Source organism: Candoia aspera, chromosome 4 (assembly GCF_035149785.1).
Source record: "Candoia aspera isolate rCanAsp1 chromosome 4, rCanAsp1.hap2, whole genome shotgun sequence".
NCBI lineage: Eukaryota > Metazoa > Chordata > Lepidosauria > Squamata > Boidae > Candoia > Candoia aspera.
The window spans coordinates 71376450-71391540 of NC_086156.1; the positions used below are offsets into that span (position 1 = coordinate 71376450).

The 15091-nt window shown below is 44.0% G+C and overlaps 1 protein-coding gene and 1 long non-coding RNA gene across 3 annotated transcripts in view; both read left to right on the plus strand.

The window, feature by feature from the left end:
* The first annotated feature begins 11583 nt into the window (after positions 1–11583).
* Positions 11584–14005, plus strand: LOC134495206 (uncharacterized). Its single transcript, XR_010067793.1, has 4 exons — positions 11584–11673; positions 12803–12913; positions 13558–13676; positions 13990–14005. It is a non-coding gene; the product is annotated as an uncharacterized LOC134495206 (long non-coding RNA).
* LOC134495204 (mucin-3A-like) overlaps positions 14001–15091 on the plus strand; it is a 97184-nt gene continuing 96093 nt past the window's right edge. Inside the window, exons 1-2 of one of the 2 annotated variants that reach the window (XM_063300446.1) lie at positions 14001–14048; positions 14708–14862. In XM_063300446.1, coding sequence (XP_063156516.1) covers positions 14044–14048; positions 14708–14862 — 160 coding nt within the window. In that variant the 5' untranslated portion in view covers positions 14001–14043. The remainder of the gene's footprint in view (positions 14049–14707; positions 14863–15091) is intronic. The other variant, XM_063300444.1, reaches the window with a different exon arrangement.

Here is a 15091-nt window from a genome sequence, read left to right on the forward strand (position 1 = left end):
AAGAATCAGATCAACAGTACCAACCTCCATGTTCTAGATGGAAGAAATCAGATGGAAGCAAGCAAACATCACACCCAAGACTATGAACAAAATCAGTCTGGGGTAAAGACTACAACTGTAGCTGCTGTAGGACTAGGTTTATCAGGTTATGAAAGGTAGGAAGACATAAGTGGCTGTGTGTGCATGTATAAGAATGGGTATGTGTTTTTTCTTGCACTATATTAGTTCGTGAGCGAAAAGGAAGAGTTGTCAAAGGCATCCAGGAGGTCAGCCTGGAATTTTTTCTTCTTATCTACATTGACTGGCAAAGTTCCAGCCAAGCTTTATTGCTCTTCTTATGCTCATGGTCTCTATGACAGAAGGAAGAAATATTATGATTCAGTTTTGAGATGGTTAGCCTTCCCCTTCCGCCTTTCAGGTGTCCAAGGTCCTCAGTTCTAACTCTTTTTCTTCAAGAAGCAGGGTGTAGCCCTCAACAGTGTTGAGTTATACTCCAGTAGCACTGATTTGGATTGTACCACGCGCTTTCAGGCATAACTGATGAGGAAGGTGCTTTTTCTCCTCTTCTCCCTCTTCTCTTGTGCTGAAACAGGTGAGTAGAGCTAAGGCTGTAAACAACTCTTCAGAGAGATGGCAGGATGGTTCTGGGGAAAAATATATATCTCTGTATAAATGATGCATCTTCCAAAGCAAGATGAATGGCAATGGGTGATATACTATAAATACATTTAGCAATATTCTGGATCTATATCTAATACACTGATTGATGACTGAAAAAAATTACTATTACTAGGTTATGTTTTGATAATTCAATAATACATTGCTGGATGTAACCAAAATTTTGTATGTAGTCATAAAGGAGTTTTTGAAATACAAGGAAAAATGGAATAATATCCAACTAGAAAACCACCTTTTAAAATTGATAAATGTATGGAATTTTTGTGCATGTGATTGCAACGAATAATCAAATTTACATGAAGTATCAAATATAATCAAAATTAGTTAGAAATCCAATATTCTAAAGATTGCATCAGTGAAACAGGAATCTTATATATGACTGCTACATCTATAAGTAAGGCCTGAGAAAGTTAGGGACTTTCCCATATGGGGAATATGGCAGTTCAACAGATACCTAATTCCTGTTTCAGGCAACTTTTTGCTTGTCAAATGTTTTATCTGGGATGAGGAAGGATATTTTGAGAAAGAATATTAAGGATGGGACAGGCACTTGGACTGGACTAATGAAAAGTGGGATTCAGAACCGCTATTTTAAACATTTCTACTGATGTTGACTTAGGCCATCTCTGATAGCATCTTGCAAATTAATGAAGCGTTGGGCTTCATGTGGTTTGATAGGGCAAGATAAGGGTCATGTTCCTGGCATGTTGTGGATGGATGTTATTGGATAGCCCAAAGTATCTTGCACAATAGATAGGTCCAGTTCAACAAAAGGAACCCTGAAGAAGTTGCCCATCTCTAGCTTTTATTTAATTGGGTAATAATTCTAGTAAAATTTCAAAGTAGCAAAATAAAATGCAGTCTAAAGCCATATATTTTTCTGTTTAAAGTTCATGCAACTGTTTTAAAACAAATTCTGTAGACATGAAATTAAAAATATGAAAAAACAGTCCACATTAAATCCCTCTTTGCAACAAATTCAGTTCTATTTACTTATTGTCAGAGTTGATCTATTTTATTTTTGGTTCCTAAATTTGCTTTGAGATGGCTCCTGTCACAGAAGGAAGGAAGCCATCTAGGGTGGCCATCCTCTCAAGGCAAAATGTGGCAGTTGCCTCAGGAAACAGATTTTGGATGTTATGAAAGAGTGTTATGCACTTATTTTATAATTATGATTTTACAGCCATGGTTAGGAAGAAGTACTTGATGGATATTCTTCCTTTTATGCTGGCTTTGTATAATAAACTTCATAATTTGTATAGGCAAGAGGTATCTTTTGATGTTTCACTTTAGTCCAGTGTTTCTCAACTTTTTGACCTTGGAGGAACCCTTGAAATATTTTTCAGACCTTGGGGAACCCCTGCACATTCATGCTCAAATATAGGCCAGAACTTAAAAAATTATTATATTCGTTTCATGTGTAGAATGAAATGAACCCTGGTTGAGAAACTCTGTTATAGACAGCTAAATCCTAAATCCAACTTTTTTCATCCTATTATTTAATTTTTATCCCGCCTTTATTCTCTTCATAAATAACTCAAGGCAGCAAACATACCTAATACTCCTTCCTCCTCCTATTTTCCCCACAACAGCAACCTGTGAGGTGAGTTGGGCTGAGAGAGAGTGACTGGCCCAAGGTCACCCAGCTGGCTTTCATGCCTAAGGCGGGACTAGAACTCACAGACTCCTGGTTTCTAGCACAGCACCTTAATCACTAGATCAAACTGGCTCTCCTTTCAGCAATTTGTTGTTTATTCGATCAGTCGCTTCTGACTCTTCATGACTTCATAGACCAGCCCACACCAGAGCTTCCTGTTGGTCATCGCCACTCCCAGCTCCCCCAAGGATGAGTCCGTCACCTCTAGTATATCATCCATCCATCTTGCCCTTGGTCAGCCCCTCTTCCTTTTGCCTTCCACTCTCCCTAGCATCAGCATATTCTTCAGGGTATCCTGTCTTCTCATTATGTGGCCAAAGTACTTCAGTTTTGCCTTTAATATCATTCCTTCAAGTGAGCAGTCTGGCTGTGTTTCCTGGAGGATGGACTGGTTTGATCTTCTTGCAGTCCAAGGCACTCTCAGAATTTTCCTCCAACACCACAGTTCAAAAGCATCGATCTTCCTTCTCTCAGCCTTCCTTATGGTCCAGCTCTCACAGCCATATGTTACTAAGGGAAATACCATTGCTTTAACTATGTAGACCTTTGTTGTCAGTGTGATGTCTCTGCTCTTAACTATTTTATCGAGATTTGTCATTGCTCTCCTCCCAAGAATTAAATGTTTTCTGATTTCCTGACTGCAGTCAACGTCTGCAGTAATCTTCGCACCTAGAAATACAAAGTCTGTTGCTGCCTCTACGTTTTCTCCCTCTATTTGCCATTTATCAATCAAGTTGGTTGCAATAATCTTGGTTTTTTTGAGGTTTAGCACTTTTGAGGTTTTGCACTTCCTTCTTTCACCTTCATTGTAAGCCTCCTCAGTTCGTCTTCGCTTTCAGCCATCAAAGTGGTATCATCTGCATATCTGAGATTGTTAATGTTTCTTCCAGCGATTTTAACCCCAGCCTTGGATTCTTCAAGCCCAGCATGTCGCATGATGTGGTCTGCGTACAAGTTGAATAGGTAGGGTGAGAGTATACAGCCCTGCCATACTCCTTTCCCAATCTTAAACCAGTCTGTTGTTCCGTGGTCTGTTCTTACTGTTGCTACTTGGTCATTATACAGATTCCTCAGGAGGCAGACAAGATGACTTGGTATCCTCATACCACTAAGAACTTGCCACAATTTGTTATGGTCCACACAGTCAAAGGCTTTAGAATAGTCAATAAAACAGAAATAGACGTTTCAGCAATACAAAGAATAAATTAGAAAGCCAATCAAGGCAATTTTCATAGGAGCTTTAAGCTGTGCATGTCCCATCCTACTTGTTGCTGAAAGTAAAAACTGGCTTGATTAAGAGATTCTAGTCTAGCTTACCATCCATTCCCCAGCAATGGCCATGATGCTGGCCAGGTGTTTGATCTAGACCAGGGTTTCTTACCCCTAGGGTTCCATGAGAGGTCACCGTGGGTTCCCTGGGAGATTAAGATTTATTTAAAAAATTATTTCAAATTCGGGTAACTTCACATTAAAGAGGTAAGTTTCATTTTTTATTTTTAGTTTAAGAATACTGTTAATGCATATAAACAGGCCTACACATAAAACAAATATAATAATTTTGTAATTTTTGGCTCTTAGTTGAGCCTGAATGTGCAGGGGTTCCCCAAGGCCTGAAAAATATTTCAAGGGTTCCTCTAGGGTCAAAAAGTTGAGAAAGGCTGGTCTAGACAGTAATTCCAGCAGGTTCTAGATAATACTTTTTCCTGCCTATGACCCCTCCTACCCTTGCTGGCATGGGCAGTGCCATCTGTGTGGGTAGAACAGGTATTTCGTCTAACTTTGGATGCACCCCCATAATAAACTTTTTTTTTACTTATCAAATGTACTGTATATCCTGCCATATCATAGACTCTTGGCAGCTCACAGGACAAACAGACATTATAATAATTTTAAAAATATCTTGCTTAGGAACCCCACAACTATACCTGGCATCAAACCCAAAACACCCTCCAGAAAAGGTCTATTTTCAGTTCCTTCCAGAAGGCAGATAATGTTAGAGCCAATCAAACCTCTAATGGGAGGCCATTCCAGAGAGCTGGGTCCATTGTTGAGAAACAGCACCTCCATACTTTGGCCCCCTGGATCTCCCCAAAATAGGGGGCAATCAGCTTCTTCTCCCAGCATGCTTGGTCAGGCCAACTCCAGTGGACAGATGTGGTCCTACAGGTAACTCAGGGCCCATCTATAAAGGGCTTTAAATATTAAAAACAGCACTTTAAATTGCACTGAGAAGTTAATGCAGGGCCTACAAAATAGCTGTAACACATACTCACTGGCAAGTACCAGTCAGCACCCAGCCCACCATTTTTTGCACCAACTGAAGCTTCTGGGTGGTCTTTAAAGGCAGCCCCACTTCATCCTGTATTCTCTAGGTTGGAATGTGGGCATCTGTAAAACACCTGGTGAATCTTTTCATTTCTGTTTTTTTTTCCTGCAGTTTCTCTATTGGAACAGTGAAACAACTGCTGTTTCCACAAATGTTCCTTTGGGTTCTTCTTAGCTAGTCTCCATTCCAGCCATGATCTTTCCATCATTACATTGATTGCCTACCTGCAGTTCAGCTGGTTGATAGTGATGCAACTGAAAGATGACATTGCAACAGAGAAAGGCTAGAAGCAATCACAGTTGCAGAAGCAACAGCTGCATCATCATTCTGATGGTGTGATTGCAGGAAAAAAAATAGAAAAGGTCTCTTCTTAGACAGTGTAAGAGGGGGTTGGCCCTCAAATGAATGGTAATCTCTAGATTCTTGGCTTTCATTAAAAACCAAAGAGCAATTCCATATGCCTTCTAGAAGCTGAGATATGAGGTAAAATGTACAGTCCTATTCTGCCTATTTATTTTGTAAGCAGCGCCATTTCCTGCATTTCACTGCTTTAAGCCAATTGCCATTCCCAGAAATGCTGGGAGTCATCAGTCTGGAGAAGGAAGTTCCTGGTTTATTTTTTGCTCAAAATGGATTCCTTTTTATAAAAACAACTTCCCAGTGGGAAGTGATTTCTGCCTCATAAAAAAAAAGTTCAAAAATGCAGGCTTTTGGAGTAGCTCTGACTGGGCAAAAGTATGGTTTCCTATTCCTCCTAATTGCAGGTCCAAAAACAGGGGTTTATATCTGTTTCCTGGACAAATTGCTAAACAGTGTGGTGGCCTTTTGACTAGAAACATGCTTAGAGGAAGCCAATTAGCTAAAAGCATTTCAGTCTTGTTCCAGGCCTGGCTGTAACACAGAAACAGCTTTGGTTGCCTTGAGTAATGCCCTTTATTGGGAGAGTGATGACAGAGGCCTACCATGTTGATTCAGCCTGATGCACCTAAACCTCTTGACAGCTCTTGACACCAGTGAAGTGTGCTATTGCTTGTGTGGTTCCACTGTCGGGAATTAGAAACGTAGGCTTACTATGCTTCCATTTCTACCTGCAGTCTTGGCATCAGAGAATGGTAGTGAGAGATCCCTGATCAGATCCCTGATGATTTTGTTGTCAGGTCCCATGGGGTCTTATATTTCTCTGCTCTTCAGTGTCTACATAAGCCCTTGGAATGATTATCTGGAGATGCAGTATGGTGTCAGCACTATGCTGATGACACTGAACTCTCTCCCTTCCATTTGAATTGGGAGAGTCTGAGCAAGTGCCTGCCTGTTCTCTGGAATCAGCAATAGCCTGTGTGAGGACAAACTGGAGCTGAATCCCAGCACCATGGATACCCCAATCTGTTTGATACAACGGGTTCTTAGCTGAACTGCCTTGACTATAAACTTGACAGTTCTGCTCACAATGTATATTTTAGAGCCCAGGAAGAAATAGGACAATCTGCGATTCAGGCCCCAGTGGGCTGTTATATTAACTAGGGATGTGAAATGTCTAAGCCTAAAAGGGCCATAGAGTTGACAGTCAAAAAAACATGAGCAGTATCTTTGATGGCTGGGCACCACATATACAGTACACGTCCTCTCATGATGTGGCAGGTGACGGCAGCACCCATATTTGGCCATGGAATCCAACAACTCAAATCTTGCTCTAGAATAGGCCCTTCTTAAGAATTGTACCAAACTCACTGACATAGCCTTGCTGCCTTCTCACCAGTTGGTTCAGCTCCCAGTGAGGTGGCCCCTTGGTGGCAGTGCCCCAATTATGGATCTGTCTCCCAAGAGAAGTGCTTCTGGTCTCAGAAGTCATCTCTCCCTCCAGGAAACTCTTGGATAGCAAACTATTCCAGGACTTAGCTACCTCTTATTTTCTTTAAGTGAACTCTGGCTTACTCCTTCAATTTATTGCTTTAAGATACTCTTAGCTTTACTTATTATAATTATTTTTATTACTTGTAAATGAATCTGGGCTGTTCCAAGAGGAAAAGGTGTCTAGAAATAAAATAAAAAATAAGGATAATTCCATCGGGTAATCCCCTAAATCTTATATACAGTAAGTGAGATTTATGAATAACAAGACTTCCTGTTTCATTGTCTCTCAGGCCCAGCCCTATGATTAGGAGCAATGGGACACCTACGTCAGGCAAGACATATTCAGAGATCAAGAGAGGTGGAAAAGGGAGGAGAAAAAGTGCAAAGTGTTTTTCTTTGCACTGATAAACCTAGACAGCTTCCCCTTGAATGCGATGTAGAACTAGCTGTTCCCTTATTGCTGCTCTTGGTCCAGCATTGTTTAGTGTAAAAGGAAGTGAGGAAAGCCACTTTTCCATTGCCCCAGTCAGACACTTTCATCTGGGAAAGAAAAATAAGGCTTTGAATGTAAAATATCCGTAGCTGCAAATATAATTCCCATGATTATGCATCACACTACAGTAAAACTATCAGCATTGTCCTCCATCTTTCTTTTTAGGTGGCTTCAGTGATGACGCTAGAGAAAGACTTCAATTTCATGAGCTTAAAAAAGTGGAACCTTTTCAATGGGAAATGATGGAAGCAAAGGATGAAAGAGGCCAGGTAACAATCCTTGAGCCTACACATTCCAGAGGTCTTGAAAGCGATGTACCTGCTGAGATTAACAACATGGATTCAATGGACCACAGGCTGATTGAAAAGAGGCCCCTGAGGAGAAACATTCTTAGCATCAGCACTGAATCTGAGGGTTTATCAACAGATAGAGTAGATACCACAAGCTTTTCAACAATCACTAACAACAGTAGCTTAGGAAATAACAAAACTACAAACCCAATGGTCACAGAGAGTCCCTCAGAAGAACCCAGCACCTTGGTACATGAAATTGCAACAAGCATAGCTTCCAGAAGTGCTTTCTCGGGTGAAACACACAACTCCTCAACAACGCTCACCAACACAGGGAGTCAAGCAAGTAGAAACACAGCTTCAACAAGTCTTCTTTCAGATGCAACAGACAGCCCTCCAACAGGAACCAGTACCACAAGGAGTGAGGTCAATACAACCCCAGCTACCACAAGGGAAATCTCAGCTGAGACAGTGCAAAGCCCCCCAGCACATGAAAATACCACAGTGGGTGATGTCACTACAAACACAGTACAAGCAAGTACTCCCTCAGAGGAAGCACAAGACTCCCTGATCACACAAAGCACCACAGGGAGTACCTCAGGTGAAACACACAGCTCTTCAACACCCCCTGGCAGCACCATGAGTGGTGTCACTCTAAGTACAGCTTCCATGAATCCTCTTACAGATCAAACCCTGAGCCCCTCAACATATAGCAGCTCCACCGTCACTGACGCCACTACCAACACAGCTTTCACAACTTCTCCTCCATTGGAAACACAGAGTACCACTGCAGATACCAGCACCACCGGTGAGGGAACTACGCCTATTGCTCCCACAGGTTCTCCCACAGATCAAACTGTTGATCCCTCGGGAGTTGGCAGCACCATAGGAAGCCAGATGACTACAACTCCAGCTCCCACAAGGGCACCTTCCCAGGAAACACAAAGCCCCTCAGTGGAAACCAGTAGCATGTTAACTGAAGTCACCACTAGGACAGCGTTGACCTCCCCTTCAGAAGAAGCAGATATCCGTACACCCACACACAGCACCTTGATGCAGATGAGTACCAGGGTGAGTGATGTGACTACAGACATCCTCTCTTCAAGTACCGTCCCTGGGGGAACACAGAGCTTTACTACAATGCTCAGCACAGCAGTGAGCGATGGGAGTGCAGCCTCAGCTTTTACAAGTTCTCCTTCGGTTGTAACACAGACCCCTCCCTCACAGGATAATACCACCATGAATGATGCCACTGCAACCACACCATCTGCAAGTAACCTCTCCACTGAGACACACAGCCCCCCAGCACATGAAAATACCACAGTGGGTGATGTCACTACAAACACAGTACAAGCAAGTACTCCCTCAGAGGAAGCACAAGACTCCCCGATCACACAAAGCACCACAGGGAGTACCTCAGGTGAAACACACAGCTCTTCAACACCCCCTGGCAGCACCATGAGTGGTGTCACTCTAAGTACAGTTTCCATGAATCCTCTTACAGATCAAACCCTGAGCCCCCCAACATATAGCAGCTCCACCGTCACTGACGCCACTACCAACACAGCTTTCACAACTTCTCCTCCATTGGAAACACAGAGTACCACTGCAGATACCGGCACCACCGGTGAGGGAACTACACCTATTGCTCCCACAGGTTCTCCCGGAGATCAAACTGGTGGTCCCTCGGGAGCTGGCAGCACCATAGGAAGCCAGATCACTACAACTCCAGCTCCCACAAGGGCACCTTCCCAGGAAACACAAAGCCCCTCAGTGGAAACCAGTAGCACGTTTACTGAAGTCACCACTAGGACAGCGTTGACCTCCCCTTCAGAAGAAGCAGATACCCGTACAGCCACACACAGCACCTTGATGCAGACGAGTACCAGGGTGAGTGATGTGACTACAGACATCCTCTCTTCAAGTACCGTCCCTGGGGGAACACAGAGCTTTACTACAATGCTCAGCACAGCAGTGAGCGATGGGAGTGCAGCCTCAGCTTTTACAAGTTCTCCTTCGGTTGTAACACAGACCCCTCCCTCACAGGATAATACCACCATGAATGATGCCACTGCAACCACACCATCTGCAAGTAACCTCTCCACTGAGACACACAGCCCCCCAGCACATGAAAATACCACAGTGGGTGATGTCACTACAAACACAGTACAAGCAAGTACTCCCTCAGAGGAAGCACAAGACTCCCCGATCACACAAAGCACCACAGGGAGTACCTCAGGTGAAACACACAGCTCTTCAACACCCCCTGGCAGCACCATGAGTGGTGTCACTCTAAGTACAGTTTCCATGAATCCTCTTACAGATCAAACCCTGAGCCCCCCAACATATAGCAGCTCCACCGTCACTGACGCCACTACCAACACAGCTTTCACAACTTCTCCTCCATTGGAAACACAGAGTACCACTGCAGATACCGGCACCACCGGTGAGGGAACTACACCTATTGCTCCCACAGGTTCTCCCGGAGATCAAACTGGTGGTCCCTCGGGAGCTGGCAGCACCATAGGAAGCCAGATCACTACAACTCCAGCTCCCACAAGGGCACCTTCCCAGGAAACACAAAGCCCCTCAGTGGAAACCAGTAGCACGTTTACTGAAGTCACCACTAGGACAGCGTTGACCTCCCCTTCAGAAGAAGCAGATACCCGTACAGCCACACACAGCACCTTGATGCAGACGAGTACCAGGGTGAGTGATGTGACTACAGACATCCTCTCTTCAAGTACCGTCCCTGGGGGAACACAGAGCTTTACTACAATGCTCAGCACAGCAGTGAGCGATGGGAGTGCAGCCTCAGCTTTTACAAGTTCTCCTTCGGTTGTAACACAGACCCCTCCCTCACAGGATAATACCACCATGAATGATGCCACTGCAACCACACCATCTGCAAGTACCCTCTCCACTGAGACACACAGCCCCCCAGCACACGAGAATACCACAGTGGGTGATGTCACTACAAACACAGTACAAGCAAGTACTCCCTCAGAGGAAGCACAAGACTCCCCGATCACACAAAGCACCGCAGGGAGTACCTCAGGTGAAACACACAGCTCTTCAACACCCCCTGGCAGCACCATGAGTGGTGTCACTCTAAGTACAGCTTCCATGAATCCTCTTACAGATCAAACCCTGAGCCCCCCAACATATAGCAGCTCCACCGTCACTGACGCCACTACCAACACAGCTTTCACAACTTCTCCTCCATTGGAAACACAGAATACCACTGCAGATACCGGCACTACCGGTGAGGGAACTACGCCTATTGGTCCCTCGGGAGCTGGCAGCACCATAGGAAGCCAGATCACTACAACTCCAGCTCCCACAAGGGCACCTTCCCAGGAAACACAAAGCCCCTCAGTGGAAACCAGTAGCACGTTTACTGAAGTCACCACCAGGACAGCGTTGACCTCCCCTTCAGAAGAAGCAGATACCCGTACAGCCACACACAGCACCTTGATGCAGACGAGTACCAGGGCGAGTGATGTGACTACAGACATCCTCTCTTCAAGTACCATCCCTGGGGGAACACAGAGCTTTACTACAATGCTCAGCACAGCAGTGAGCGATGGGAGTGCAGCCTCAGCTTTTACAAGTTCTCCTTCGGTTGTAACACAGACCCCTCCCTCACAGGATAATACCACCATGAATGATGCCACTGCAACCACACCATCTGCAAGTACCCTCTCCACTGAGACACACAGCCCCCCAGCACATGAAAATACCACAGTGGGTGATGTTACTAGAAACACAGTACAAGCAAGTACTCCCTCAGAGGAAGCACAAGACTCCCCAATCACACGAAGCACCACAGGGAGTACCTCAGGTGAAACACACAGCCCTCCAACACCCCCTGGCAGCACCATGAGTGGTGTCACTCTAAGTACAGCTTCCATGAATCCTCTTACAGATCAAACCCTGAGCCCCCCAACATATAGCAGCTCCACCGTCACTGACGCCACTACCAACACAGCTTTCACAACTTCTCCTCCATTGGAAACACAGAATACCACTGCAGATACCGGCACTACCGGTGAGGGAACTACGCCTATTGGTCCCTCGGGAGCTGGCAGCACCATAGGAAGCCAGATGACTACAACTCCAGCTCCCACAAGGGCACCTTCCCAGGGAACACAAAGCCCCTCAGTGGAAACCAGTAGCATGTTAACTGAAGTCACCACTAGGACAACGTTGACCTCCCCTTCAGATACCTGTACACCCACACACAGCTCCACTGTCATTGACGTCACTACCAGCACAGCTTTCACGACTGCCAGAACTACTATTTCCAAGAGCACTAGCAGAAGTACCACTACCAGAACTACTACTGCAAAGAGCACTTTCAGAACTACCACAACAGGTGAGCAGCAGTTTTGATTTGGTCCATATATTTGCTCCATCTTCTTTTTACCAGTGCAAAAGTCACGAGAACTTTTCCATCTATTCCTGTGATCAGATTATGGTGACCTTCGGTCTGAAGAACAGTGTGAAGCTTCTGAATTTTAGGAAATGGGTAAGATTTAGGGCCAATTGAGTGTGAGTGGGATGAGCTAGTATGCACTACATATCTATCCAAAATGACACCCTAACATATACACACTCCCTTCTAAGTGGTCCTGGGACTGCAGTCTAAGGCTATGAGGTTATTCTCACTCCGAGGCTTAGCATTTCTATTGCGGGGATGATATTTGTGGGCCTCCCAATATAGCAACCACTCCCCGCATTTCATACTATTGGGCATATTGCCTGGGCAGCTGAGAGTGGCCATTCAGCAACATTTGAAGGGTCGCAGGAATCTCCCTCCTGTTCTGCTGGGATGGGAGGATGGACACCTTCCTTGGGAAATGTCTTCCTTGTGCCCAGGTTCTAGAACAACATGACAGCACTGAACATTAATGGGCTTGTGTAGATTACTCCACGTTCACAGAAGAATTGCTTCATCTTGTTTTATCAAATTTTGGCTAAAACCTGGAAGGAGGCCTGTTATGCAGAACTCCCTCTCCAATCTTCTTCTGGAGGCAACTGTTAATGATTGAGATCACTGTGCTTCTTTGAATCATTTCTTTGCAATGTGAGCATCTTAAGGAGGGATTGTCAGTACTGATTCAGAGCATCAACACTTATCAGACCTTGAAAAAATGATGAAGAGAAAGTTTTTCTAATGGAAAAGGCAAGCGGCAAGAATTTTTTAAAAATAAAAAATTCCTAATTGAATTGACTACATTTTCCACTTCATTGCTTGAAAAATTGATCAGCCTCCCCATCCTTCCTGTCAGCTGATGTCAATTTAGAGACTGAAAGAGTTGAAGAGCAGTTGTGATTTGGTGTCACGTGAATATGTTTGATCTCACTTTATTTATGCTAGATAGTTTATTTTTATACATGTCACTCTGTGATATAGAATTATGCTTCTGCTTACATTGTTATCTTATAAGAATGGATCATACTTTCCAAATTAGATCTGTTATGTGGGGGCTTCTCTCTTCCAGAGCTCTGCTACAATGGTGGAACCTATGATGGGATCAAATGCAACTGTAATGAGGATTTATTCTATGGGCCCAAGTGTGAGTTTGCTGTGGATGAGATACCTGTCAGACAATGTAAGTATTATTAGGGAAAGCACAATCCTACTTTCCAGGTGACAGCCTAGTACAATTTTCTCAAACTGATTGCCTTCCAGATATCTTGGATTATACCTCCCATCATACCAGAATAAGGAGAGTTCTGCTCCAATGTATTTGGAGGGAAGCTGGGTCAGAAAGTGTGACTAATACAACCCCTTTGTAATGCAGGTAGACCAGGAACATGGTAGGAAAATAACCTACTCCCTGTTCCCAGTCCCACCTATCTTGGAATGATGATTCACAGAAGCCTATATGTTCACCAGCTCCAACATAGAAAAGACGAATTTGGAGCGTTTTTTTCTCACAGGGCTACAGAGGCCTTGTGAATAGGTGAGCAGATACTGCCTGTTCTGTGCTGAATAAAGTTTCTTCATCTAAGGAGAATCATGGAAGTTGGACCTGGGAACTGCCTCAAAGATACCTGATTGGTCATACACTCTTCCCTTTTACCAATAAATCAAAAATGAACTTTCAAGCCACACAGGGGATCTTTGGATTTAGGCACTTGAAATGTTGGAGAATGCCAACCCATTCACCTCTTGCCTGCCACATTTTAGAATTTCTTTGCTGGGAAGTGTTTTTTTGAGGCTCATGTGAAAGTCTCTTTTCCTGTCTTTTAGTATCTGTGACCATTATTGTTGAAGCCCGGGTGAAGATTACTAACAGAGACTACAACAAATCGCTGGAAGACTTAAGCTCTGACTATTCTCAGAAAATTCAGGCTCAGTTTAGAGAGCAGGTAAGATTCACTGGATCAAGGATATAGACTACGTTTGTTTGATGTCGCTCGGAGTCCGTTTAAATGTAGTGTACCTTGTACTCTTCCTTAATCAAGGCCAGCACTCTGGATTCTTATCAAGAATGTGTCTTCTTCCCCATCAGAATCTCACTTCTTGGACTGTCAGCTTTCTGCAGCTGGAGAAATTAGAGAAGACATAGCTGTAGACCACATATTAAATGCTTTATGTGGTTTGCTCCTAAATAAATTTTCTTTCCTGGCATGGTTTTGCCTTGTTTATGAAGACATTTTGTATTTTTTTTCTACGTTGTAGATGCGGGTTATTTATGGTGCTGTCCCTGGATACCAGAATGTGGAAATCTTACGAATGAGGTGGGTGTCCAAGAAAGAGACTAGCTTGAGATGCCATATAATGCCCCACAGGGTTATATTCATGTCTTAGGGTTGGGAATGATGAGCCATCAAGTGAATTTGTCTCATTCATTCATGCCAGCCTCAGTCCCATGTCCTCTGTTCACCTGAATATAAATAGAACTTGTTCTCCCATTGTGGATCCTCCTTTACAGTTTAGGTAACCCCCCTTCAGATTCCTTTTTTTCAATATGGATAGACCGGGGCACGAGCAGGGAAGGGACTAGGTGTGCACGGAGAATTTGAAGATTGGGCCATTTTACATCTTATCCATACTTTCAGTCATCATGTGCTCCCAGAAACATCTGAAGAGGATGAAATGGTTCTCCAACAGAAGCACCAACAATACTGATCTTGAGAGTTAAAGCAGTTAGACTTGGACTAAGGCCCAGGTTAAAATCCCACTCAGTCATGAAGCTTCCAGGGGAACTTTGAATCAGTATACAATTTGCAACCTAAGCTCGGTCTCCCTCTTGTGGGAATTAAATGGAGTGGAAAGGAATAGGGCCATCTAGTTTATCCTGAGTCTGATGGGGGAAAGGGGTGGGGCTATCACAGCCTTCATCATACCTTTATCAAGCAATAAAATGGTGGTTGCTCTTCCTTCATTGTTCTCTTAGGAACGGGAGCGTTATTGCGGTGCATAAAGTCATCTCCCAAGTCCTAATGCCAAACACTTTGGTAATGATCCCGAAGCAGGCAGAGCATATTACAGTGGCAGTGAATCAGTCTTTGAAAGACATCGATACCTATGGGGACTGTCCCAAGTTTTCAGGTATGGGCTGGCCGGGTGAAACTCTTCCACCTGGGTATGGTTTCCCTTGACTGAGAAATAAGCAAGATTCCTGGGCTATTTCTTCTTTTAGCCAAGAGTCTTTGTAGTCGGAGTTTGTAGTTTTGATAGAGATAGAAAGCTACGAATACTGATATTTGTATTTTGGGAGGTGGGAGATAAATCATAAATCAGGTGGGAGATCTACCTATGTAAGCTTAATTAAGAACAT